At 42.5% G+C, this 25,034-nt stretch overlaps 1 protein-coding gene and 1 long non-coding RNA gene across 2 annotated transcripts in view; one reads left to right on the forward strand and one right to left on the reverse strand.

Annotated features, from left to right (window-relative positions):
• The window catches only part of MED13L (mediator complex subunit 13L), a gene marked incomplete at its 3' end in the record, with an annotated part of 143,460 nt that overhangs the window by 96,680 nt on the left and 21,746 nt on the right, over nucleotides 1-25,034 (reverse strand). Inside the window, exon 2 of the mRNA XM_083373407.1 lies at nucleotides 22,513-22,750. Within this exon, the coding sequence (XP_083229533.1) occupies nucleotides 22,513-22,750 (238 nt within the window). The remainder of the gene's footprint in view (nucleotides 1-22,512; nucleotides 22,751-25,034) is intronic.
• On the forward strand, nucleotides 7,712-19,897 carry LOC310646859. The gene is made up of 3 exons (XR_014493780.1): nucleotides 7,712-7,751; nucleotides 13,018-13,426; nucleotides 19,022-19,897. It is a non-coding gene; the product is annotated as an uncharacterized lncRNA (long non-coding RNA).

Below are 25,034 nucleotides of genomic sequence, written 5' to 3' on the forward strand. Positions count from 1 at the left end.
GCTGCACCTCCTGCCCTCCTAGCAGTTCGAAAGCCTGCAAATGCGAGTAGATAAATAGGTACCACTTCAGTGGGAAGGTGACCGCATAGTCATGCCGGCAGCACGACCACGGAAGTGTCTTCGGACAACGCTGGCTAAGAAACGGAGATGAGCAGCGCCCCCTAGAGTCGGACATGACCAGACTGAGGAAATAATAATAATATAAAGTTGGAAGGGACCTTGGAGGTCATCTAGTCCAACCCCCTGCTCAGGCAGGAAACCCTATCCCATTTCAGGAAAATGGCTGTCCAGTCTCTTCTTAAAAACCTCCAGTGTTGGAGCATTCACCACCTCTGGAGGCAGGTGGTTCCACTGGTTAGTTGTTCTAACTGTTCTAATCTTCACCTTTACCTTTCACGCCCTACCTGGGCATATCGGAAATGAAACGAGGACTTCCTCCATGCAAAGCTCACAATCAAGGTCAACTCTCAATCAAGCATGAAAGCATTATCAGTATTAAAACGACGTTTAAAAACCATATGAATCATGAGACTGAGATGAGCAGCGTATAAATTCGATAAACAAGCTTTTTCTTCCCTTAAGCAATATTTTATTTATTTTTCTTTGATTCACCGCTAACACCGGTGCGCCTCCAGCTCTTAAGACAACAAACCCGAGGTGTGAAGGCTCAGCAGTCACGCTTGTTTAGTAAACATTTTACCAATTTTAACTAGGGATGTCTTGATACTTAAGTCGCCAAGCACTTTTCTCTTTCCCTTCCTATAAAAATCACGGTGAAATGTCGAGCTTGCTGATTTAATTATTAATGCTTTCTTCCTGCACGGTGCTTCATTTTAAACTGTTTTGGGGTGACAGAACACCGAGAAACAAATTTGACCTTTAGCTTCTCTATAACTAAAAGCAGTTAAATTATTTCAGGGTTTGCTTGTTTGTTTGTTTTTAAAAAAAAAAAACAACAACAAGGAAGAAAATTGATGTTAACCACTGTGGGATAAATTCCACTGAAGCCACTGGACACAATTCTAGAAAAAAGATTAGCATGCTAAATTGTGTGTGTGAAAGCCCTAATAAGCAGGCATATACATAGAATGAAGGCTACTGCTCAGCTTGTAAGCCGCCCTGAGTCTTCGGAGAAGGGCGGGATATAAATGGAATTAAAATAAATAAATAAATTAGTTCCTTGAATCCAAAGGATTGGTGGCGTTCCATTTAATGAGCTTCCCCAGCTGGCTTCCGACCAGCAAAGTCAATATAGGGGAAGCTAGAATCCCTTAACAAACGCAGTGGTTCCATTTAACGACGTAAAATGGGGCAAAGCTTGTTCAACCACTGCCTTGCTTAACGACAGACATCTTGGGCTCAGCTGTGGCCGTGAGCCGAGGACCGCCTGCAGACAAACATTTCAGTGATATATATCTGGGTGATCTTTCAACGGAGCGATTAGCAAGAAGCCACTCAAAGAAAAATCCAGTCCCACAAAAAAAATACAGAGATTTCTTTCTTTTTTTCCCCCCCTTTGCTGCTTTTGAAAATGCCAGGAAATCGTAGTGAGAGGGGAGGCAAAAACCCACTACTAGGAGCATAGACATGGCGATGAGGGCAGATAAAAATTTGGTCTCTTTCTCTCTCTCATTTCAATTCAAAGGCCAATGAACTGCAAGGGTCCCTCGGCCAGCTCCCCAAAGGAAGCACCAACTGGCTGTCGCCGATTTTAATCGCCAACCAGGCTTTAAGAGCATCGCTTTACGAAAGCTTTTCTTCTTGGCAGAAATCAGCACAAATGCCTCTTCAACACAGCAAGGAGAGAGCGAGCCTGCTTCGGCCTACAATGGAAGCCTCTGCGGGGAAACGCAGCGCCAAGCAAAGGTCACATCTCTAGCCCCATTCACGCGATGCCATTGGGTTTCTCAGGCCTGCCATAATCTGAGCGACTCCATTTCTTCCCTTTTGCACAAATTGTCAAGCATATTACACACACACACACACACACGCACACACACACAAGCTGCTGCAACCTACTGTCCAAAACTATTTATTTATACGTTCTTCCCATCTTCGGAGGAACAAGAGCGGGAATGTCAGCCTTTGGGGTCTTCCGTGGGAAGTTTCAGCTGCAGAGTAGTCCTCGACTTCACGGCCACAATGGAGCCCAACGTTTTCTGTTGCTAAGCAAGACCGTGGTTAAGCGAGTTTAAGCCCCACTTCTTACTTGGCCACACTTCTTACGCGAATCCCTGCCGTTAAGTCAGGAACATGGCTGTTAAGAGAACCCGCCTTCCCCCTTGACTTTGCTTGTCGGAAGGTTGCAAAACGTCCCGGGACGCTGCGACCGTCGTAAGCACGAGCCCGTTTGCCAAGGGTCTGGATTTGGATTACGTCATCGTGCGGGATGCTGCTGCAACAGTTGCAAGTGTGAAAAAAGGGTCATAAGTCCGTTTTTTTTTTCCAGTGCCGTCGCTAAATGAACTGTTGTGAGTCAAGGACTGCCTGTATACCGTAAGAGTGAATCCAGTTATAATAATTTCGGAAGCCAAATAGAAAGAATGTTTTCTTACGGGGGGAGTCAAAAAACAAAACACAAACAACAACCCTGTTGTCTAGTTTTCTTATTTTGCAGAACTATCCACGCAAGGCTTACGGACCGCTCTAGAAATGTTAAATCAGCCTCCGGCAACATTCCAAACAAGTAGGATTCCCATTCAGGAAGGCCTTCTTTGCTTCTGTGTTGTTAAGTGTGAAAAAAACGATCGCAAGTCCCTTGGTTCCAGTGCCACTGCAACTTCAAATGGTCACTAAACAAAAAGACTGTAAATCGAGGACTACCTATATGAAGCCGAGCCAGCTCAACATTACAGAACTGTTTCCAAGTAGCAGCCGTGATTAGGCGAAGAAATAAAGAGGCTTCAAAACCTTCTCATTGCTATTAAGTAGGGGTTATTTCTCAAGAACTCAAGAGGGAGTTCTTATTTAGATTCAACAAGTTTTATTTTATTTTTTTAAATTTTAATTCCATTTATATCCCGCCCTTCTCCGAAGACTCAGGGCGGCTTACAAGCTTAGCAGTAGTTGGGTCCGGGGAAGCTCTGATGTGATTGCCATCCTCTTTGAGAACAAAGCTTCCAAATCAAAGGAGATCTTATTTGGTCGCCTTTCTGAATGATTAAAGATAGTCCTTTTATCGCATCTGAAATAACGGGAAGGCCACAGAGAGGATCCAACTTTTCTCCACGTTACGACTCACGGTTGTCACGGCTGACAAACAGAGATGAGCAAATGGACCAACTTCGCTTCTTTACTGCTTTGAAGAAGACATGGGATTGTTATTGTGGAGGGACTTTTTTAACCCTTTTATATTTATATTTATATATTTATATTTGTGTGTGTGTGTGTGTGTGTGTACGTACGTACTTACGACTTATGAGAGTTCATTTAATTTAATTTAATTTAATTTAATAACATTTATATACCGCCCTTCTCCCTAAGGACTCCCTTTAGTGACCAAAATTACCACGGCACTTGAAAAAAAGGGACTTACGGCCATTTTAGGACCGTTGCAGTATCCCCATCGGTCATTTTTTTTTAATTCGGCTGCTTGACAACTGACTCACATTTATGACGGTTGCAGTGTCACACGATCCCCTTTTGCGACTTTCTGACAAGCCAAGACAACGGGGAAGCCAGATTCGCTTAACGACCGGGGGACTAACTTAACAACTGCAGTGGTTCACTTGACAAATGTGGCAAGAGAAGTCATAAAATGGGGCAAAACGTAACAACCGTGTTACTAATTGAAGAACTGCAGGGATTCGCTTAGCAAGTGCGGCAAGAAAACTCACTTAACAAAGGTCTCACTTAGCAACATAAATTGTGCGCTCAACTGTGGTCGTAAGTTGAGGATTGCCTGCACACACACACACACACAAACACTGATATCGAGCCATTATAAACTCATCAGCTAAACAGATATTACCTGTAATACATCTTTCATCCAAATGCACACAGCTTTAGGTAATTGTATAAACCCACTTACTGCACTCTGTACAGAAACACAAACACACACACATACACACAAACACAGAGCCAAGAGTGAGCTATATAAAAAGGAATCCACCAATCTGCAGCAACAAGTCTAAATATAACAACTCTACTTAATGGTTGCCAAGTGAAATTTCAGTATAGGAATTTAAGATTTAGACCCCAAGTAAAATAGACACTAATACACATAAATTACAGATCATTCCAAAGACACACTCATGTTTTCAAAGTAAAGTTAAATCCATGTTAGCGAATCAAAAGGTGCTCTGCTCAAGTTATCTGAAAGCACCATTTTCTGCCAATTGTACAACGCAGTGTCTCACATTTTAAAAGCTCTTGAACATTAGGGGAAAATTGACCCTCTGTTCTGAGGGATTATAAAGAGCTAGATGTTTGAAATTTTATTTTTTTATTTTTTTTAAAAAAGGTCTTTTTTTCTCATGTGCTACCTAAGAAAAATGAAACCACCGTATGGAATTGATAAAAGCTGAAAGACTCAGCAGAACAAACATTAGAAAAACTGCTTTTTAACCCAAGTTTGAGGGACGCGGTGGCTCAGTGGGTTAGGACGCTGAGCTTGTCGATCAGATGGTCGGCAGTTTGGCGGGTCGAATCCCGAGTGAGCGCCTGTTACTCGTCCCAGCTTCTGCCAACCTAGCAGTTCGAAACCATGTAAAAAATGCAAGTAGAAAAATAGGGACCACTCCGGTGGGAAGGTAACAGCGTTCCGTGCGCCTTTGGCGTCTAGTCACGCCGGCCACATGACCATGGAGACGTCCTCGGACAAGCGCTGGCTATTTGGCTTTGAAACGGAGGTGAGCACCGGCCCCTAGAGTTGGAGACGACTAGCACGCATGTGCGGGGGAACCTTTACTAACCCAAGTTTAAAGAACAGCCATCAAACAACACTGCAAAAATGATATAAACACAGCTGTAGCCCCTCTCCAGAAGAACTGAAGGAGAACTATGGGGTCCTTGGTGATCTCTGAGCTTGCTTTCTTGCAAACATTTCATTATCCAACTTGGTAACATCAGGTATCCCCCCCCTCCTAGCACTGATGGTGTTACCTAGCTGGTTAATGAAATGTCTGCAACAAAACAGTTCAGTTCAGAGAGGACCAAGGACCCCACAGCTCAATCCGGAGCTACAAACATTCTCTTGTATTGAAAAGGACCACAGCAACAGATCTCTCTTCATTTCAAACTTTGCTCTTCAATGGCTACAATCGTTAACTTCCTCTTTCCCCCCCCCCCCACCCCTTGAGGTTGAAGAGAAACAGACAGGACCTAAGTTGCTAGTTCAAACTGCAGTGTGATAAAACATGTATTTTGGGTGAAAGCCCCTTTGAATGTAGTGAAGCTGATTTACAAAGTTTAGCAGTTCCCAGTTAGCTGAGTGCCATGCCATCGGTGTGCAACGTGGCTCTAGACCGTAATGCGTGTTCCAAGAAAGCTTGGTTATCTGTGTCCTCATCACTTTTCCAGAACTGTTGAGGCAGCAGCTGAAATATTTGCATTAAAGCTTCATTAAACGTGCAGCAATTTAAAAGTCCCAAGTGTGCCAGAGCGGCTGGATTAAAAGTGACAGGAAAGGAAATGGCAAAATATCCCCTTTGTCTGCAGTCTGGCCCACCCCTCAGCTGAAGTCCATCATGAGCACAAGGCCAGGCTAAAAATGCCAAACCAGTTGTCTGGCACTGCTAAGCATTTAGCATTTTCAAATAAGCCCCAATGCCAGCACACGGAAGTCATTGTTGTTGTTGTTGTTGTTGTTGTTGTTAACCTTCAAATCAATCTTGTCTCCCAAACAACTCTCTACAGTTTTATTGATAACTGTGGTTTATTTGTTACGGTGATGGTTGGTCCTCAGCCAGCCAGATGTTGAGACTGGATTTAGAATTGTTGTCCACCTACTGAGTCCTTCCCAAGGACCTGGGATAGGCAGATGTTGTTGTCTGATGGTGCTAAAGGTCTCGTCGCAGGATGCAAGCTGGGCCAGGTAAAGCTGCCTTTTGCAATTGACTGATGGGGATTCTGTCAACGCCGATGGTGTTCAAGGGGTGCTCCAGATGCTTTGGCACTGCACCCAAGGCGCCTATCCCGAGTGGCGCCATCTTTGCTCTCTGTGCTGCAGCCGTTCTACTTCTACTGATAGTCTTCTTGTTATGGTTATCATTTATTGATCAATCGATCTATTTTTAAAGGGGCTTGGCCTTGCCCCCTTCTTGCTAGGGCTGAGTAAGAGGGACTTGCCTTCAGAAGTTGTGGGTGCTCCATCGCTGGAGGTTTTCAAGAAGGAATTGGACAACCATTTGCCTAGAATGTAGAGTCGCCTGCTCAAGCAGGGGAATGGACGAGAAAAGCTCCACGGTTCCTTTCCAACTCCACTATTCTGACTTCTCTAAAGTCACCCACTTGGTTTGCGCCTAAGGTGGGACTGGAATTCACGGTCTCCCAACTTCTAGCCTGGTGCCTTCAACTATTTCACCAAACTGGCTCTCCAGCTTGAACTTAACAAATAGCAAATCTGGTAACAGACCCAGTTTCTATTCTCTCAAATTGGTGGGCTCCATTCTTCTACAGCTCTTGAGACCGCTTGCACCCTCAATACTACATTCCCGTGCAGGAAATCATAAGGCATCGGAAGAGCCCATGTCCTAAGCTTGCACCCTTTCAAACGAGACCCTATATGGCTGACTAAGTTAACAGCATTTTAACTTCCTTCTGGCCACACCTTTCAGTACAAATTTTGCTCTGTAGAAAGAAAGAAAAAAAGAGGCCTTTGCGTGTGTACAGTTCACAAAAATTGCCCATGCTGTTGTTTTTGAAAAGGGGACCTGTGACTAATAAATATCCACCTAAGCAACAATTGTTTTTAATAAGAAATTTCTGCCCGGTAAGCAGTTGTCTTCTTTCCAAGATATTTGCTTTTAATAACTAACAGCCAGACTCTCGATGTAAGTTCATCCCACAAAGTAGGAACAGCTTAAATTCCACACAAAATTGCGAGCTTCAAAAGCTGAGAGCATCATTTAAAAAGACGGGGGGGGGGGGGAGAATTAATAGTATCTTCCTCTAAACATTTTTCAATGAAATCACTGAACAAGTCAAAATATGGGTTAGCTCTTAATTAGCTAGCAGTTCCACTAACTGTACTCCAGTGTTAATAAATAACATGTAAATTTAATAAACAAAAAGTTTTGTGTTAATGCGACTCAACCCATCCTCATATAATCAACATGAGTCGAGAGATACTTCCGCTTGAAGAAATAACGTTCACGCGTGTCACTAAGATGTTTGCTTAACTATACTTTAACAAGTATGGTACAGGTCTGAATCTAGTGGCTGCAGTTAGTGGGGGAAAAATAGGGGACCTTGTGGTCTTTTCATCCGGAATACACCCACTGAACAGTGGGAATAGCCTTGTACGACAGATAGAAGAAGAGCTGCTTCTGTAGGAGAAGGAGTGGCAGGACCTGGGGGTGGAGTTAAAAGAGCCATCAGCCTAGAATCCCAACATAGCCACAAGAGAATGAAGTCCCTTGAATTCCATAGACTCTTATCTAAGCAGGTGCTAACTGTTAGTTGAAAAGTTTGCTGTTGAGCAATAAATCAGTTTATCTGGACCATCAGGAGGGGAGCTGGTCTGTCATGCCTGACAGCTACCAAGGAAACAGGCAGATAAAAGGGGCCTGGACCGAATGCAAGAATGTAATGTGAGTAAACATCTCTGGCTTATGAAGATAAAAGGAAAGAGGGTGAAGCGCATTCAGACTTGCAAGATTCTGGCACTGGTTCCCTAATTTGGTCTATCATGCAGGGCTAACGCTCTTTCCTTTAACATTTTGGGGGATATAATTGCTTTAAAGTCTCTAGTGCAACTAGTATATTGTAGAGGAAAAGATCGGATATTAGCAACAAGATTGTTCACAAAAGTAGTGCGCTTACACTACTCAGGACAATGGTTCCAAGATATAGGAGGGATTAGCTATTCCAACTTTAGCAGATGAGGAAGGTGGTGGTGATGGTGGTGATGATAATGGAGATGGTTTTGCAAGAGATCAGAAAGCTTTGTGGCTCTAGAACATTCCTCCGCTGCAACTTGACTCACTGCCTTGGAACAAGATCAAATAAAAAAAAATACACATAATAAGACTAAAAAGGATTGCTAGCTTAGCAACACAGAACTAACTGGTTGGTGGAGTTCCATCAGGCTGTGTAGATACAGAAATGGTCTAATTTCAGATAAAATCACTAGGCAGAATTATTCTGAAGCTTATAGTTGAGCATCTTCAATGGGCTGAATCTGTTCATTTCATTACTCTGGCAACTGACGACCAGCTCTAAAGCAATCTTCAGGAGCCATCATGAAGTAGCTGAGCATTAACAGGTTACACAAGAAATTAGAAGTGACACTAACAGGACTTCCAACAGAGAGTAATGGTTGAAGGGAGAACGAGCCTTCAGCTTAACAAGTTAGACTGTTGTTTTACTTTAAAAGCTTCATGGCGAAGAAACTCGTGGTTTTCTTGGATCTAACTGCAATTTGCAGAATCCTGTCATTGGCCATGCTGATCAGGACAGATGGAACAAGATCTTCAGCCACATTTCAAGGGCCACAACTTTCCCCACGTCTATCTTACACTTCTACGACTGTGGCAATTTTTTTTATATAGCAATGCTTTTTTAAAAGTCATGTGGATCACATCCTAATTGTCTTTTCGAAAGAAAATCCAAACATATCCAACGATTATTTTAGCTGCTTCGGAGTGTGTGTGTGTCTTATATAGCCTAAGCTAAACTGCTCATTACGGCGTAGTATTTTACAGTCTGAAACATACAGTTAAGGTGCCATTCACAACCCGATAAAACCTTGTTTCCTGTTGCGGAGAAGCAAACAATGAAAAAATGAAAACAAGCGCAAACAAAAACAAGAAATTAGACAGGGGGGGAAATTAGACAGGGGGGGGGAAAAGAAGAAGCAGAACGAACGATCTTTAGGTGGGTGTCCAAACCCATCTCTAGCTATTTCCACAAGAGATTTGTTTATTTCAGCATAATTTGGCAGACTTTAAAAAAAAAAATACATCAACTGCCTCGGTATTTACCCAGAAACGAAGTCTGCCAAACATAACCCTGTGCTGGAAATTCCTGATCTTGCTAACAATGTCTTCCTTTAAAAGATGGAAGAAGCCCCCAGTGAAATCAGCTCTTCTTAATTTACTAAGAGGCAAGCAGAAGAGAAAGTAGCTGGAATTTAGCAGGAAGTGACTATGATCTTAAAGGCAACTAAAGCTGAAAATATATATATCTGTGTGTGTGTGTGTGTGTGTGTATGCATGTATGTATGTGTAGGTAGGTAGGTAGGTAGGTAGGTAGATAGGCAGGCAGGTAGGTAGGTCTTGGCGTATTCGGGTCTTTTCCCGTGTAAGATTGAGGCACAAGCACGAAGTCGAAGACACCAGCCTGAAAATGACGAGTGGGACCTCATCGAAATGTCGCCAAGACACCCTCAATCTTACACGGGAAGATATATATATATTTGGTAAAGGTTCCCCCGCACATGCGTGCTAGTCGTTTCCAACTCTAGCGGCCGGTGCTCATCTCCGTTTCAAAGCCAAAGAGCCAGCGCTTGTCCGAGGACGTCTCCGTGGTCATGTGGCCGGTATGAAAAGACGCCGAAGGCGCACGGAGCACTGTTACCTTCCCACCGTAGTGGTCCCTATGTTTCTACTTGCATTTTTACGTGCTTTCGAACTGCTAGGTTGGCAGAAGCTGGGACGAGTAACAGGCGCTCACTCTGTTATGTGGCACTCGGGATTTGACTCGCCAAACTGCCGACCATCTGATCGACAAGCTCAGCGTCCTAACCCACTGAGCCACCGCATCCCTTATATACATATACATACACACACACACACACACACACACACACACATATATATATATATATGTATGTATGTATGTATGTATGTATGTATGTATACACACGTACACACACACACACACACACACACACACCTTGGGCTTTAAAAAAAAAAAGCAGATTTTAATAAAACACCGAGCAACGATGGGTAGGATTCCACAGCAGGACACTGTGAGAACAGCAGCTCAAGACTGTGAATGTATTTGTAAACGGATGTGCTAACAGTACAGTTACAAAATAAACATACCTGGGGGGGAGCAGATAAAAGGTTCGGTGTATTGCACCAATACCTTGTGAAAGTCCGATTTAAAAATACACACAGGCACAAAAAATAGAAAGAAAAAGGGAAAGCTGATGAAAGAACATATAGGTATCTAAATTTTAAGAGAGCGCACAGCTGAAACTCGGGGCTGACCTAAAATTAGCAAAAGATGTTCAAAACAAAGGACCTCAAACATGTTAGGGCCGTGGTGGCGAACCTATGGCACAGGTGCCACAGGTGGCACGCAGAGCCCTCTCTGTGGGCACGCGTGCCATCGCCCCAGTCCTAGGCCTTCAGCTGGGTTTTATAAAACCTTTTCGCTTTAGGCCTCCGCCGCCGTGTGCAAAAAAAAAAAAGGTTCAATCAATCCATCAATTTCAACTTCTCGCGGGGAAAAAAAATAGTTCTCGCAAAGTTGGAATTGATTGCTTGAACTTTTTAGTCCCAACCGGTCTGCCATTACCCAATGGGCCATGCCAACAAAATTGGCCACACCTTCCCAAAGGGCCATGCCCACCCGGCACCCGATGATACGTAAGTGGATTTTGGGTTGCAGTTTGGGCACTCGGTCTCAAAAAGTTCGCCATCACTGTGTTAGGGGGATTAAGGAGAAGGATTTGGGGGGGAGGGGGGAGAAGCAGTTACCTTTCTTCCTCAGCAAAAACATTTACAAGCCTAATGAAGTTCATTCTTCAAAAGCAATTCATTGCTTCAAAAGCAGACAAACAGCATGCGAAGCTTTCCCATCCGAAAGAGTAAATTGGGAAGTAGCCTGGAGAAATATTTCATGAAATTAAAAGGCTGTCATATAACGTGACAACCTTCTACAAACAAATATTTCCCCTGAAAAATTTGTCACAGGGTGTGATCACAGATTGCCTCAACATTTCCAGAACAGATTTACACGTGATTCCACCGCTCGTACTAACAGTTTGCTTCCAATAGCTTCATAAAGCGTTCTGGGCTTTTTAATCAGCCTCATTTGAGAAATTTTTCCATAGCTTTTCCCTCTGGAAAAGTTTTTGCCTTTCTGCACGATTGCAGACTGCTTTGCAATGGCCCGATCCGAATTATCCAGGCAGGAGGTCAACGTAGCCCATCATCCACGGTGTAAACCTTCGTTCGTTCACCATTACGGGCCACCCAGCACACAGCAATGCGATATAAAGCGTGCAAATTGAAAGCAAACATAAAAAGAGAACCGAATGTATCAAAACTAGACAGATCATCCTAAGCATAAAAAGAGTTCTGCTCTTTTCTCCCAGGTCCAAAGAAATAAGAATCTAAGGGGGGGGGGAGAGAAACTACCCAGGCTGAAATAGAACTTGAGCATTATTATGTCATTATTTTGGCCCAAAATCTCCAGTCCTTTCGCCGCGGCCTCAAAACACTCCTATTTCCACCAGGCTGACCTGGACTGACAGGCATTTTAATTATATTTACAATTTTTAATTTATTTTTAATTTTTAATTTATTGCACAGATGATTTCAATTTTATTCTTATCTTAATTTCTGTACTTATTATATGTTTTGTTGTTAGCCGCCCTGAGTCCTTCGGGAGATAGGGTGGGATATAAATCCCATTAATAAATAAATAAATAAATTTTCATTTTGTATTATTTTTATTCCTTTTTACACTGTGTTTTTATTTCCTGAGGGCCGCCTTGAGACGCTGTGAGCAAGTAGGCGGCAATACAAAATTTCCAAATAAATAATTGTCTTATGCACGAACGCACGCATGCACACACACGCAATGTATATGTATACACACACACAAACACACACACACATATATGCTGATGCCTTGTTGAAGCTAAATTTGCATATGAATGACTGCGCGACCTCTGTAGATGCCACGCTGCTATACGGTAAATAAATAATAAATAAAAGGTACAAAATGGGACGCAGGAAGGACACCCCAGTTGAGACTTATGACGACACGTTTCCTGGAGACCTGACTCTTGGACAAATCTGTGCAAGAGCAATAATTATTGGCTGTGACGGGAATGTGCACATTCCAAGTTAACAGCTCATCTGTTTGCAAGATTAGTTAGATGTGCTTTTAAACAGGATCAACAGCGTGTCTCTCTCGGTGTCACCTTACGGGGCTAATAAATTTAAGGTCTTGTGAGGTTCTTGCAGACAGCCGCCACCCGGTTTCGAGAGTTGCATAAAATCCCTTTTCACAAGACAGACCCTTAGCAATGAATCCCCTCGACCCAGATCCTATCAGAAGCTCACCCAGATATTTTTTACTTGTTTAAATAACTTCATTTCACAGGGGGGGGGGAAGAAAAAAAGAAACCAAAACACATCTACTAATAGATTTAGATTTTTTAGATTTTATTAGATTTATATACCGCCCTTACCCGAAGGACTCAGGGCGGTTTACAGGGCATTTTAAAATCATACCAATATAAAAGACAAAGTTAAAAGACAAATAAAAAGATTAATTAATAAAAGATATTGCTCTAATTTCCCCAATAAATAGCAAAAAAAAGGGGTGGGGAACGGGAGGAGACAACCTCCTGATTAGAGTTTCCCCTCAGGCAATTAAAAAAAAAACATTCTTTTAATGATTGTTTAATTTTCACATAACTAGAATAAATACTGCTCTCCTGCTCCCTTGGTGTAATGTCTCATTTTCGTGGGGAAAAAAACTAATTACATGGTTCAGTAAGTTGCCTGTGGTAAAAGCATTGATTTTATTTACTTTCAGAAGTTGGACTTCAGCTCAGATTCAACCCTCTAACTAATTCCAACCACATTTAATAGTTCTCTCGATTCCTTTCAGGCATGTAGATCCCAGGGTTTAAGCTACAATATTGAAACTATTCCCCATAATTCCTGCCTATTTGTCGCTGGAACCGAGAGGGGTTTGTTCTAGCTTTCCAAAGTAGAACACCCAAACAAGCCGCTCATCTCAAAAATGCAAGGATCGCTTGAGGAAGTACGCAAAAAAAAAATGGGGATGTTATGTAATTTTTGTTTTCTGAATAAAATATATGAGCAATTTTCCCTGGCATTGCATCCCTCCCCTTCAGATTTGCTGAAGAAACGCAGAAGAAAACCGCACAAAGCAGAACTTCCTACAGGTTGTTTTCTTCAAGCCACAAGAGAGTATTGGAACAGATACCCCAAAAGAAGATACATCATCCCATCTCCTCCAGGTGCGCACTTTGTCCCCTTCCCTCTCCGTACGGGTCAGTCTTAGTTGAAATGAATTTTAAATTTCCTATTTATTGCATTCATGTTTTACAATGTAGTTTAACTGTAGGTCCGGCAAGATGGATGGATGGATGGATGGATGGATGGATGGAAGGAAGGAAGGAAGGAAGGAAGGAAGGAAGGAAGGAAGGAGAGAGAGAGAGAGAGAGAGAGAAAGAGAGAGAGAAAAAGAAAGAAAGAAAGAAAGAAAGAAAGAAAGAAAGAAAGGAAGGAAGGAAGGAAGGAAGGAAGGAAGGAAGGAAGGAAGGAAGGAAGGAAGGAAGGAAGACAACAGACAGTGGCATAGATAGATAGATAGATAGATAGATAGATAGATAGATAGATAGATAGATAGATAGATAGATAGATAGATAGATAGGCAGGCAGGCAGGCAGGCAGGCAGGCAGGCAGGCAGGCAGGCAGGCAGGCAGGCAGGAAGGAAGGAAGGAAGGAAGGAAGGAAGGAAGGAAGGAAGGAAGGAAGGAAGGAAGGAAGGAAGACAACAGACAGTGGGATAGATAGATAGATAGATAGATAGATAGATAGATAGATAGATAGATAGATAGATAGATAGACAGACAGACAGACAGACAGACAGACAGACAGACAGGAAGGAAGGAAGGAAGGAAGGAAGGAAGGAAGGAAGGAAGGAAGGAAGACAACAGACAGTGACATAGATACAGACAGAATGGAGAGAAAGATATGACAGCTGATGGATAGGAGATACTAGAAAGACAGAGATTTTTTTAAAAAAAGAGCACGTTTTATAACTCCATGAAAGGCAGCGACTGAACTTGACTCCTGCCCTCGGAAAGGGAAACAGCCAGCCATCCAAAGTGAGAAGGCAGAAGGGTCTGGAAAGGTGACATGAAGTAAGGGAATTGGCTTAGCTTCTTCTTTTTTTCTCAATCTTATACAACTTTATTCTTGAATATATACAATTATTCCGTATCTACTAAAATTGGGATTCAGGCCACATTGTACAATAAATATTATAGAGCAAAGAAAACAAGTTGTACGATTCAACAAGGCCATTAATTAAACCAGGTTACATTGTAATTGTATTATTAGTTTTCATTAAATAATGTCACTAATAGAGAGTAACTATGTGGATACCACTGTATTTCTACTATTATGGTTTGACAATAAATTAAACTGGATTTTAAAAATTATCGTATATTCTGAAGGGGCATTCAAGAGCATGAAGTGTCACTGGCAAAATAAACAAGTAAATTTCTATCAATAGTTCTTGAACCTACTACGTCTGCCGCCACCAGAGATCTCATCCCACAGTCGTTCTTCTCCTAACGCAATCATCTGTCCTGCAAAAGACCTGCAAACTGCCTATCCCAGAGGTCTGAAATTGTACTCCAGGTTTCTTTGCTTTCAGCCAAGAATTTTTGGGAGAATAGCACAGTTCAAAAAAAAATATCTCAGGGTCTACCCTGCCATTTCTACCGCACGAGTGAAAAATGGACAAAGCTTTGTTTATCTAAGCCCCCCCAGCCCAATGCAGCTCTCTCTCTCTCTAATAATAATAGAATAAAAGCCATCCGGCAGCCTCAATCTAAACACAGTTAGGCAATGCTTTCATCTGGATGTGATCAATGAAAGTGTCACAAGGACAATTTGTGTTATAAAGTGTCTTCAGAAACTCATGTTTAATTGTTGTAACAACCGGGCAGGGAGGCATGCCTGATCAGGAAAGGTATCAGTTAGGAAGTTAAGGCACTATTTAAATCAGGACTTGTTCTTTCCGATTTAAATTGCCTTGATTAAGACTAATCCATTTTGATCAGCAGAAGCGACAGCTTCAGAAGCGTGGTAGGAAACAGGGCCCCTCAAAGGCCTAGGTAATTGCAGTCCCCTGTCTCACAAGTGCACAAAGACATCAACATCTTGTCTAAATTTACCAATTCTAAAAAAAATTGAAATGAAATGAAATGAAAATAAGTTACCCGATGGTGCATCTTAAATATTGTCTCTTAATCAGCTGCAAAAAGGCCCAAATATTTATTTTTATTTTTTAAAAAAAAAAATCTTTCTGAATTCTATGCACTCATTTCCTGAGGAAGGAAGGAAGTTAAATATAAATACACAAAATATACAGGAACTCTGCTACAGATGGCAAAGAAATAAGATATCCAGGAAGTGCCCCACAAGCTATACAAAGAGTTTAGTTTTTGCCAAATAGTAGCTTATTCTGCTCCTAAGATGTCAGCCAGATGTCAGAGCACAAGGAGGCCAAAATATAATTGATTTGCAGAAGTACAGTTAGCGCATGAACAATACTTTGGGATTTATTTATTTATCATACCGCACATTCAAATCACATTTTGATAAAAACGTAAGAGAAAAAAAGAATTAAAAAAGATTAAAAATGCGTGTCTAGATGACAGATACAATTTTTTGCTTCATTTGTCACAGCCAGGAAATCAGCAAAGTCTCCATTATAAGGCTCTATTTTGTCACTCAGACACTTTATGTTGGATAGTTTGCTTTTTGGCCCTGCAGTCACAATTTGGCGATGGCATTTTTGCCCTATTATAGAGGATATCTGCACATCTACCGTGGCCGGTGCAAATTTGCTTCAGTATTGCAATTTGGAATAAAACACCTGGATTTAACCAGCCCTGTGTGATATGAATAATCTGAGATATTAACAATAAAGAACTGATCAGGACGTGTTTTGAAATGTTCTGTTTGTGAAGTCACTATCAGTGAAATTAAGCCCACTCCCAAAAGTCTCGGGGGAGGAGGAGGAGGAGAAAGGAGGAAGAGGAAGAGGGGGATTTGTCTGAATAACAAGACTTCCAGGAATGTTCAGGTGTTTTTGAATCTGACTTGGTCTACTCTAGACAAATTCGACTTGGTCTTTTCTTGTTTTCTTGCAGACCTTTCATTGCCCAACTAGATTATCATCAGTGCTCAGAGCAGAAACTGGAGATGGTCCCTAGTTTGATGAAACCTCTGCAAGAAAACCGCCAATGTCAAAGAGCACCAAGGACCCCAATCTCCTCCTCCTCCTCCCCCCCCCCTTTGGCACTGATGCTGTTGTCTAGTTGGGTCACGAAATATCTGCAAGAATGGAATGGGGATTGCTCTTATTTATTATTTTCCTGGGCTCCAAGATCACTGCAGATGGGGACTGTAGCCAAGAAATTAAAAGACGCTTGCTCCTGGGGAGGAAAGCCATGGCAAATCTAAACAGCACACTAAAAAGCAGAGACATCACCCTGTCAACAAAAGTGCGTATAGTCAAGGCTATGGTCTTCCCAGTTGCAATGAATGGCAGTGAAAGCTGGACCATAAGAAAGGCTGAGCGCCAAAGAATTGTAGCCTTTGAACTATGGTGCTGGAGAAGACTCCTGCGAGTTCCTTGGACTGCGAGGCGATCAAACCGGTCAGTCCTAGAGGAGATCAACCCCGAATGCTCTTTAGAAGGCCAGATCCTGAAGCTGAAACTCAAATACTTTGGCCACCTAATGAGAAGGAAGGACTCACTGGAGAAGAGCCTCATGCTGGGAAAGATTGAGGGCAAGAGAAGAAGGGGAAGACAGAGAATGAGGTGGCTGGATGGAGTCATTGAAGCAGTAGGCGTGAGCCTAAATGGACTCCAGGAGATGGTAGAGGACAGGAAGGCCTGGAGGAACATTGTCCATAGGGTCGCGATGGGTCGGACACGACTTCGCAACTAACAACAACAACAATATAAACTCGGCAGGTTATCTCCGCACTGGTGTATAAAAATGACCCCTCCTTCGAACTCTGAGCTGCAAATATTCTCCTTTATTGGTAAAGCTCACTCCTTTGATTATACGATGGATATATAAAACGATGTTCAAGGTGTGGCTAGCTCTTATTTAATTGCAAGGGCAGTAAAAATTCAGTGGCATCCATTCTCTTCATAAAACAGTTTGCAAGTAACACAAATCATGTGTTAAAACACACACAGACACCATTCCGTCTATTGAATGTTTTGCCTCTTCCTTTAGATGATCTTTACTATACTCTGTGTCGAAGTTTAGACTCCTTGAAGGAACTGGTACCTTCTGATATTCCACCAGGTTCAATATGTACTGAGAGCACAAGACAAAGTGATGTTTTTTTTTAAAAAAAAGGATTTATAGGCTTATTTTCAATAACATCCCAAGTTACTAAGTATCTCCTGTTCTTGAGATACATTGAAAAGCACCAGAAGCAATATGCAATGGATTATTAAATAATGGTAACCGTAAGAATTTTCATTTTCCCCATAAACTTTTAAGAGTAAATGGAAGCATATGTCATAATGGCGCAGTCACATTTTAAGGCATATAAAACGGTCCAATAAAAAGAACTTCTAACATCATCTTTGGTATGTGCTTGATTATAAACATTCAAACCATCTGAAGTACTCTTGAATAATTCCCCCACATGCAATCAAAAATGTAAATTAAAATGCGCTGAACAACTGGGGGGGGGAATTAAATACAACCTGTAAAAATCTGCATAGGATAAATATTTGCTTTGGCCAAGGCCCAAGTTGTTCTTGACTTACAACCATTCATTTAAACGAGTGTTCAAAATTACCACGGTGCTGGGGGAAAAAAAGTGGCTTACGACTGATCCTCGCACTTACGACCGTCGCAACATCCCCACGGTCAAACTTTGAGCACTTGACAATTTTCATATATTCACCACACTGAGTGTTTGCTTAATGACCAGGGTGGTCACTTAACTGCTGCAAAAAGGTCACCATATCCAGTGGGACTCACTTAACTGCTCTGCTTAGCAACAGATGTTCTGGTGCCAACTGTAGTCGTAAATCAAGGACTACCTGTGATGTTACTCAATCACGTAAAGATCGGGTTAGAATCCGCTTGGGAGGAGGGATTCTCAAGGACTACAACAGGCTTACATGAAAGGTCCCTGGGCTAAACCAAGTTGGCCTTCCCCAGAAAAGTTGCTTTTCGTATATCTTCTAGAGAGCTTTCCTTGTGTGTTTGGCTCAAAAGCAGATACAGGCAGTCCTCGACGTACGGCCACAATCGAACCCAAAATTTATGTTGCTAAGTGAGAAATTTGTTACGTGAGCTTCGCCTTTTATGACTTTTCTCGGCCCATTTGTTAACCGGATCACTGCAAAATTAATCCCCCGGGCTGTGAAGTGGATCTGGCTTCCCCACTGACTTTGCCTGTCAGAAGGTCACAAAAGGGGAAATCCCGTGACCCCGTCATAAATGTGAGTCAGCTGTCAAGCATCCAAATATAAATCACGCGGCCATGGGGATGCCGCAACGGTCGTTAAGTATGGAAAATGGTCATAAGCCCCTTTTTTTCAGGGCCGTGGTAACTTCGGACGGTGACTAAATGAACTGACGCAAATTGAGGACTAGCTGGAACAAAGAACCAGGCTGCTCAGTGTTTACACCAAAAAGCTTCCTAAGAAGTCAACTTTTTTTCTACAGAGGCCTGCTACCCCTTTCAAAATAACACCCCCCCCAGATCTTCCCAATATTAAATCTATTTCGGTAAACCCTCCTTCCCTTTCTCAGAAGACAACCTTAGCAGAAAATCGCTCATTACCTTACGTATTTTTCTGCCAACAGGTGCTGCAATTATTTCTTCCCAATAGGTTCCATTCCAATGTGTGTATCAGGCAGAGAGATTGTTGTTAGATGCGAAGTCGTGTCCGACCCATCGCGACCCTATGGACCACGTTCCTCCAGGCCTTCCTGTCTTCTACCATCTTCTGGAGTCCATCTAAGCTCACGCCTCCGGCTTCAGTGACTCCATCCAGCCACCTCATTCTCTGTCGGCCCCTTCTTCTATTGCCCTCAACCTTTCCCAGCATTAGGCTCTTCTCCACTGGAGATCAGGCAGAGAGATACTGACACCAAGACCAAATGACAAACTCCAACTCCCAGATGCGGGCGTGCTTTTCAATTTACAATTAACGCCATCCAGCAGCAAGAGTTAACTGCAGCTCGGATCCTTAACGCATCACGCAGAAGCCAGAGATGCCTTTTCTTTTTTTTTTCTTTTTTTTAAACAGCCGGAAAGCCAAACGGCCAATGTTGCCCCTTTCCTTCCAGTTAAGTGTTCATTCCCAAGCCCCAAAGTGCATTGGAAAAACAAAGAGGCTGCAATCCCATCAAGAGGAGGAAGGAAAAGTATTATGAAAGCTTAGCTGGGTAAAAGAGGCAGGTGTCTCATTTAAAAAAAAAAGAAGAAATTAGCCTCCGTGGAACTCTTTGAGGTAGCGCTTCCGTTTCATGATCCATGAATGGCTTGCTACCTGCTTCCGCTAGGCCAGGGGTAGACAACCTCGGCTCTTTTATGACTCATGGACTTCAACTCCCAGAATTCCTGAGTCAGTGCTGTATTTAATTGTTTTAATTGTTTTTAATTTTTTGTATTCATGGTTTTAACTGCCCTGTAAACCGCCCTGAGTCCTACGGGAATAGGGCGGTATACAAATCCAATAAAATTAAATAGATAGATAGATAGATAGATAGATAGATAGATAGATAGATAGATAGATGAGCCGAGGTTGCCTACCCCTGCGCTAGGCCAAGAGGCACGCAGAAATCAACCCTGTTCAGAGATTCCCCAAGTTCTTAGCCAAGAAAACAATCCGGTATTCATGAAGCCGTTTATTTTATAAAGGCCCAAAAGAAGACAACAACGGGAATGTCGCCGAGAAGGAGTTGAAGAAAAACAGAAGCGAGCTGGGACAGTCACTCCTTTGTCGCCGTTGGGCCAAGCACCAAGGGGAACCTGACTCACATTTATGACGGTTTGCAGCATCTTGGGCTCACCTTACCCCCTTCTGTGACTTTCTAACGGGCCAAGTCAATGGGGAAGCCAAGATTGGCTTAACAACCGTGTCACTAACTTAACCAGGAGTGCAGCAATCCACTGAACGACGGTGGCAAGAAAGGTTGTAACATGGGGCAAGGTTCACTTAACAAATGTCCCGCTTAGCAACAAAAATCTTGGGCTCCATTGCGGTCCTACGTCGAGGAGTTAGGGGGCACGAGGAAGGGCATCTTACTCGAAGAAATGGAAGGAAGCAGGTAGCTGTCAAAATCTGCAACGCTGAACAGAAGGTGCATCCACTTCCCACCATCTGGTGTTTTTCAAAATCCAGCATCAAGGATGGATCTACCCTTCAGAAATGTTGGCTGCGACAACCCAGCGAAGCAAACCGAGGAGGGTCCTTAGCAGAAGACGGCCCGTAACAGAATTAAATGGGGAACATTTACAGCGCTAAGTAAGCTTTGATCTGAACAATACACAGGCACTGACCTATTTTACTGTCAGACAATAGCGGGAGGCAGGTTCAGAAATAAAACCTTACTAGCTGAAAGCTGATGCTCTGCTTTATACCGTGCCACTTCTCCCGCCTCTGTCTTTCTTACTGCATTAAATGCTCTCTGCATTTATTTAAGGCGGGGAAGCGTGCAAGGGGACCACACAGGTGCCTGGGTGCACCACATCCTTCCCTCCCATGGGATGAATCTGTGGGATGGAGTAATATTTCACGAGTTTTCAAAGCAGCAGCATGATCCAAACGACAGATTTTGTGAATGGCAATGAGTTGACGTTAAACACTGCCGGGCTGACCATACCCCCACAGAGTAAGCACTTTTGTTCATAACATGACTTATTTATATACGGTCTCCTAAAAGTAAAACAAAAACAAAAACAAAATAACCCCCTTAATATGAGGTCTCTGTTGTTGCTTTTTCTTTAACCAACAATGACATGTGTTTTCCAGATGTTCCTCACCTAAGAAGCCAGACAGCAACCATCACTGCAGCTTGTCAGGCACAAAAAATAATAATAAATAAATCAGTTCCACATGGGAAGGTCCAAACAAAATGATTTCTTGCTAAAGCCTATGTACTGCAATCTTCTCAACTCACGGTTAGCATCTGCTTAGAAGTTGGATAAGGGTTAACGGAAATCAAGGGGGGGGTTGGGCTTAGCTTGTGACTATGTAGGGATTCTAGGCTGATCCCTCTTTTGACTCTGCCCCCAAGTTCTGCCACTCCTCCTGCTACAGCTGCAAAACTGCAAATTTTATATGTATTTTTCACTGTAACATAAGCAGTCTACCAGGACATAAAAGTCTCCACTAATTTCAGGATAATGTAATAAAAGGAAGCGACATTTTCCAAAAGCACAGCCACTGATCTGCTTTGAGGTAAAATGGCTTTGGGAAATTAGTTGACTGAGTCTATTTTCATCATTTGGGTCCAGGTTACAAACACTGGCCTGGTTCTTAGAGTAGTTGGGGCGGGCACAAAGAGCATGAAGAAAGGCAAAGCTTTGGCCCCTTGCAACAGATTGGGAATTTGGATCCTTGCGCAAACATACAAATTCATCCACATTTTGTTCCCATAATTTCAAAAGAAAAAAAAAAAGATTTAAAACCGACGACTGAGTGTCTACTTGGAGGATTATATGAGTCACCAAGCCTTTATAATCTTCACTGATCTACTTTAGTTCAATATGCACATTTGGATCCCAAAACCAGAAACATTCTCACATCCAGTCCAATTTTTTCTAGTCCGAGGCATCATTCAAATAAATAGAATGGAGATCCTTTTTATACCTCGCAATGTATACAGGCATTCCTCGCCTTACAACAGTTCATTTAATGACCATCCAAAGTTACAACGGCACTGGAAAAAAGGGTCTTACGACCATTTTCACACTTACAACCGTTGCAACGTCTCCGTGGTCACACTATCAAAATTCAGAGACTTGGCCACTGACTTCATATTTACGACGGCTGCAGTCATGAGATCCCCGTTTTGCAGCAAAGTCAATGGGGAAACCAGATTCACTTAACAACTGAGCTACTATCTGAACAACCGCAGTGATTCAGTTAACAACTGGGGCAGGAAAGGTCGCAAAATGGAGCAAAGCTCATTTCACAAAGGTTTCGTTTAGCAATAGAACGTCGGGGCTCAACTGTGGTCGTTGAGGACTACCTGTATAAACGACAAGCGCTACATTCAAGAGAGGCTTTCATTGCAGAATTAGAGCTGAAGCCGAGGAGATAATACATATATATATATATACTTACTGTGTAGCTCATGGTGTATTACATCTACCAGGTTCGGCTCGTCTCCCCACCAAAATATCCATAGCTCCTTACAATTCGGCTTGACATCACGACGCCAAACGCACAACAGATTGGCCTGCAAACAGCGGATGAAACTCAGGAGAATTGGGTCATCTTGAGCAGGGGCTGAGATAATAGGTCCACAATCTCCATGGCCTTCAAAGTTGTACCTACGCCACTTGATGCCTGTCAGTTCCGCCTGCATGACACCAAAAACAAATAAATAAAATAAAATAAAAGCAACGTGTTATTAAAATCACAGTTTTTACAGCCAGCTGATTTGCAGGATTATTTCCACCCCGATTCTAAAACCTTAAGCTGCTAAACTACAAAAAAAAACCATCATCCAAATGAAAATAGTTTTAACACGGAAAGGATTGTTCCCCCTAATATTTCCACCTAATGGTCAGCTGCCCTATTTAACTGGAGAAGCTATTAACCAAATAAATGAATAAATAAAATTAAAGAACACACTGTATTTAACACTTTTATCCGGCTGGAAAAGAGGGAAGAGAATTATCCATATGTCTGCAATACAAAAGGAATCAGCAGAAACTATGATAAGTACACACTGTCATATTGCTCTTTTAAAATCCTAACGGAACAAAACAGAATAAAAGAGTTGGAAGGGACCTTGGAGGTCTTCTAGTCCAACCCTCTGTTCAAACAGACGACCTTATAGCATTCCAGGGACCTTGGAGGTCTTCTAGTCCAACCCTCTGTTCAAACAGGAGACCTTATAGCATTCCAGGGAACTTGGAGGTCTTCTAGTCCAACTCCCTGTTCAAACAGGAGACCTTATAGCATTCCAGGGACCTTGGAGGTCTTCTGGTCCAACCCCCAAACAGGAGACCTTATAGCATTCCAGGGACCTTGGAGGTCTTCTGGTCCAACCCCCAAACAGGAGACCTTATAGCATTCCAGGGACCTTGGAGGTCTTCTGATCCAACCCCCAAACAGGAGACCTTATAGCATTCCAGGGACCTTGGAGGTCTTCTGGTCCAACCCCCAAACAGGAGACCTTATAGCATTCCAGGGACCTTGGAGGTCTTCTGATCCAACCCCCAAACAGGAGACCTTATAGCATTCCAGGGACCTTGGAGGTCTTCTGGTCCAACCCCCAAACAGGAGACCTTATAGCATTCCAGGGACCTTGGAGGTCTTCTAGTCCAACCCCCTGTTCAAACAGGAGACCCTACAGCATTCTGTCCAATGATGGAGCACCCACAACTTCTGGATGGAAGCCATTCTGTTCCACTTGTCCTCACTGTCAGGAAATTCCTCCTTAGTTCTAGGTTGCTTCTCTCCTTGATTAGTTTCCATCTGTTGCTTCTTGCCCTGCCTTCTGGAGCTTTGGAGAGAATAGGTTGACCCCTCTCCTCTTTGTGGCAGCCCCTCAAATATGGGTAGACTGCTATCATGTCATACACACACACACACACACCCCAGGCCTTCTCTTCATTAAACTAGACATACCCAATTCCTGCAACCGTTCTTCATAAGTTTCAGCCTCTTAGAACATATCTTAGATCTTCGAAGCTGATCTCAGAATGTTAGAAGATCTTCGAAGCAGAGAAGAACTATTAAAAACGTAAGCCTTTGAAAGAGAGGGATTCTAAGCCAGGATCTCAAGCAAACTCAGTTCAATTAGAAACAGGATAGCTAAACCTGTTAGCGCTGAAAACCGAGATTCTATGCAAACACCCCTGGCACTTACTAACTGCATAAAACACAAACTCCTGAACGGGCAGTCAATATCTTTGGCTTCCAAAAAAAAAAAAACAAGAAGGAAAAAATAAACTTTAGAAGAAAAAAAGATCTTGACAACTGCTTTCCTTAAGTTTATGCAGTATCACTTACAGTTGCCTGAAGGGTTGAGGCAGCTAATACATTGATTAAATAAGTAATAAAAAGATGGGGGGGTGGAAATATGTTTCACTTCATATTGATCTCTGCCACTTTCTTAAATTATAATAATCACCAGGAACAGCTGCTACAAACACAGTGCTTAGCCTTTGATATCACAGAAATGCAGCAACACAAATTTTAACCAGCGGAAAGCTGCTACATCAATTGCTTGAATAATCAATCCATATCTCAAAAAAAAATCATTTAGCAAATTGGGGAGGGGGGGGCTGTTTTAAGAAGCCAACAAATATTCAGAGCAAGGCCTTACTTGGAATACTTGTATTTTCCTTATTGACAGCAATGCATGAATTTCCTCTGTAGCTAAACTAAATGAAAACAAAAGGCAATTTATCAGGTGGCATTCCACGGTGCGTCTACCGACTTGATTCTCTTAATGAAGCAATCGATGTGCATTTCGGCATGCGCACGCACACTCACAAACACAATTCTGAAAGCAGCTATTTGCTTAATTTACTACCCCCCTCAATCATACACTTTTCCACAAGAGGCAGATTGAAAGCTAGAGTTAAAGCTGTGGAGAAGCCACAGAAAATCCCTAATGATAATCCCTCCAA

This window comes from Vipera ursinii, assembly GCF_947247035.1.
Source record: "Vipera ursinii genome assembly, chromosome: 14".
Lineage (NCBI taxonomy): Eukaryota > Metazoa > Chordata > Lepidosauria > Squamata > Viperidae > Vipera > Vipera ursinii.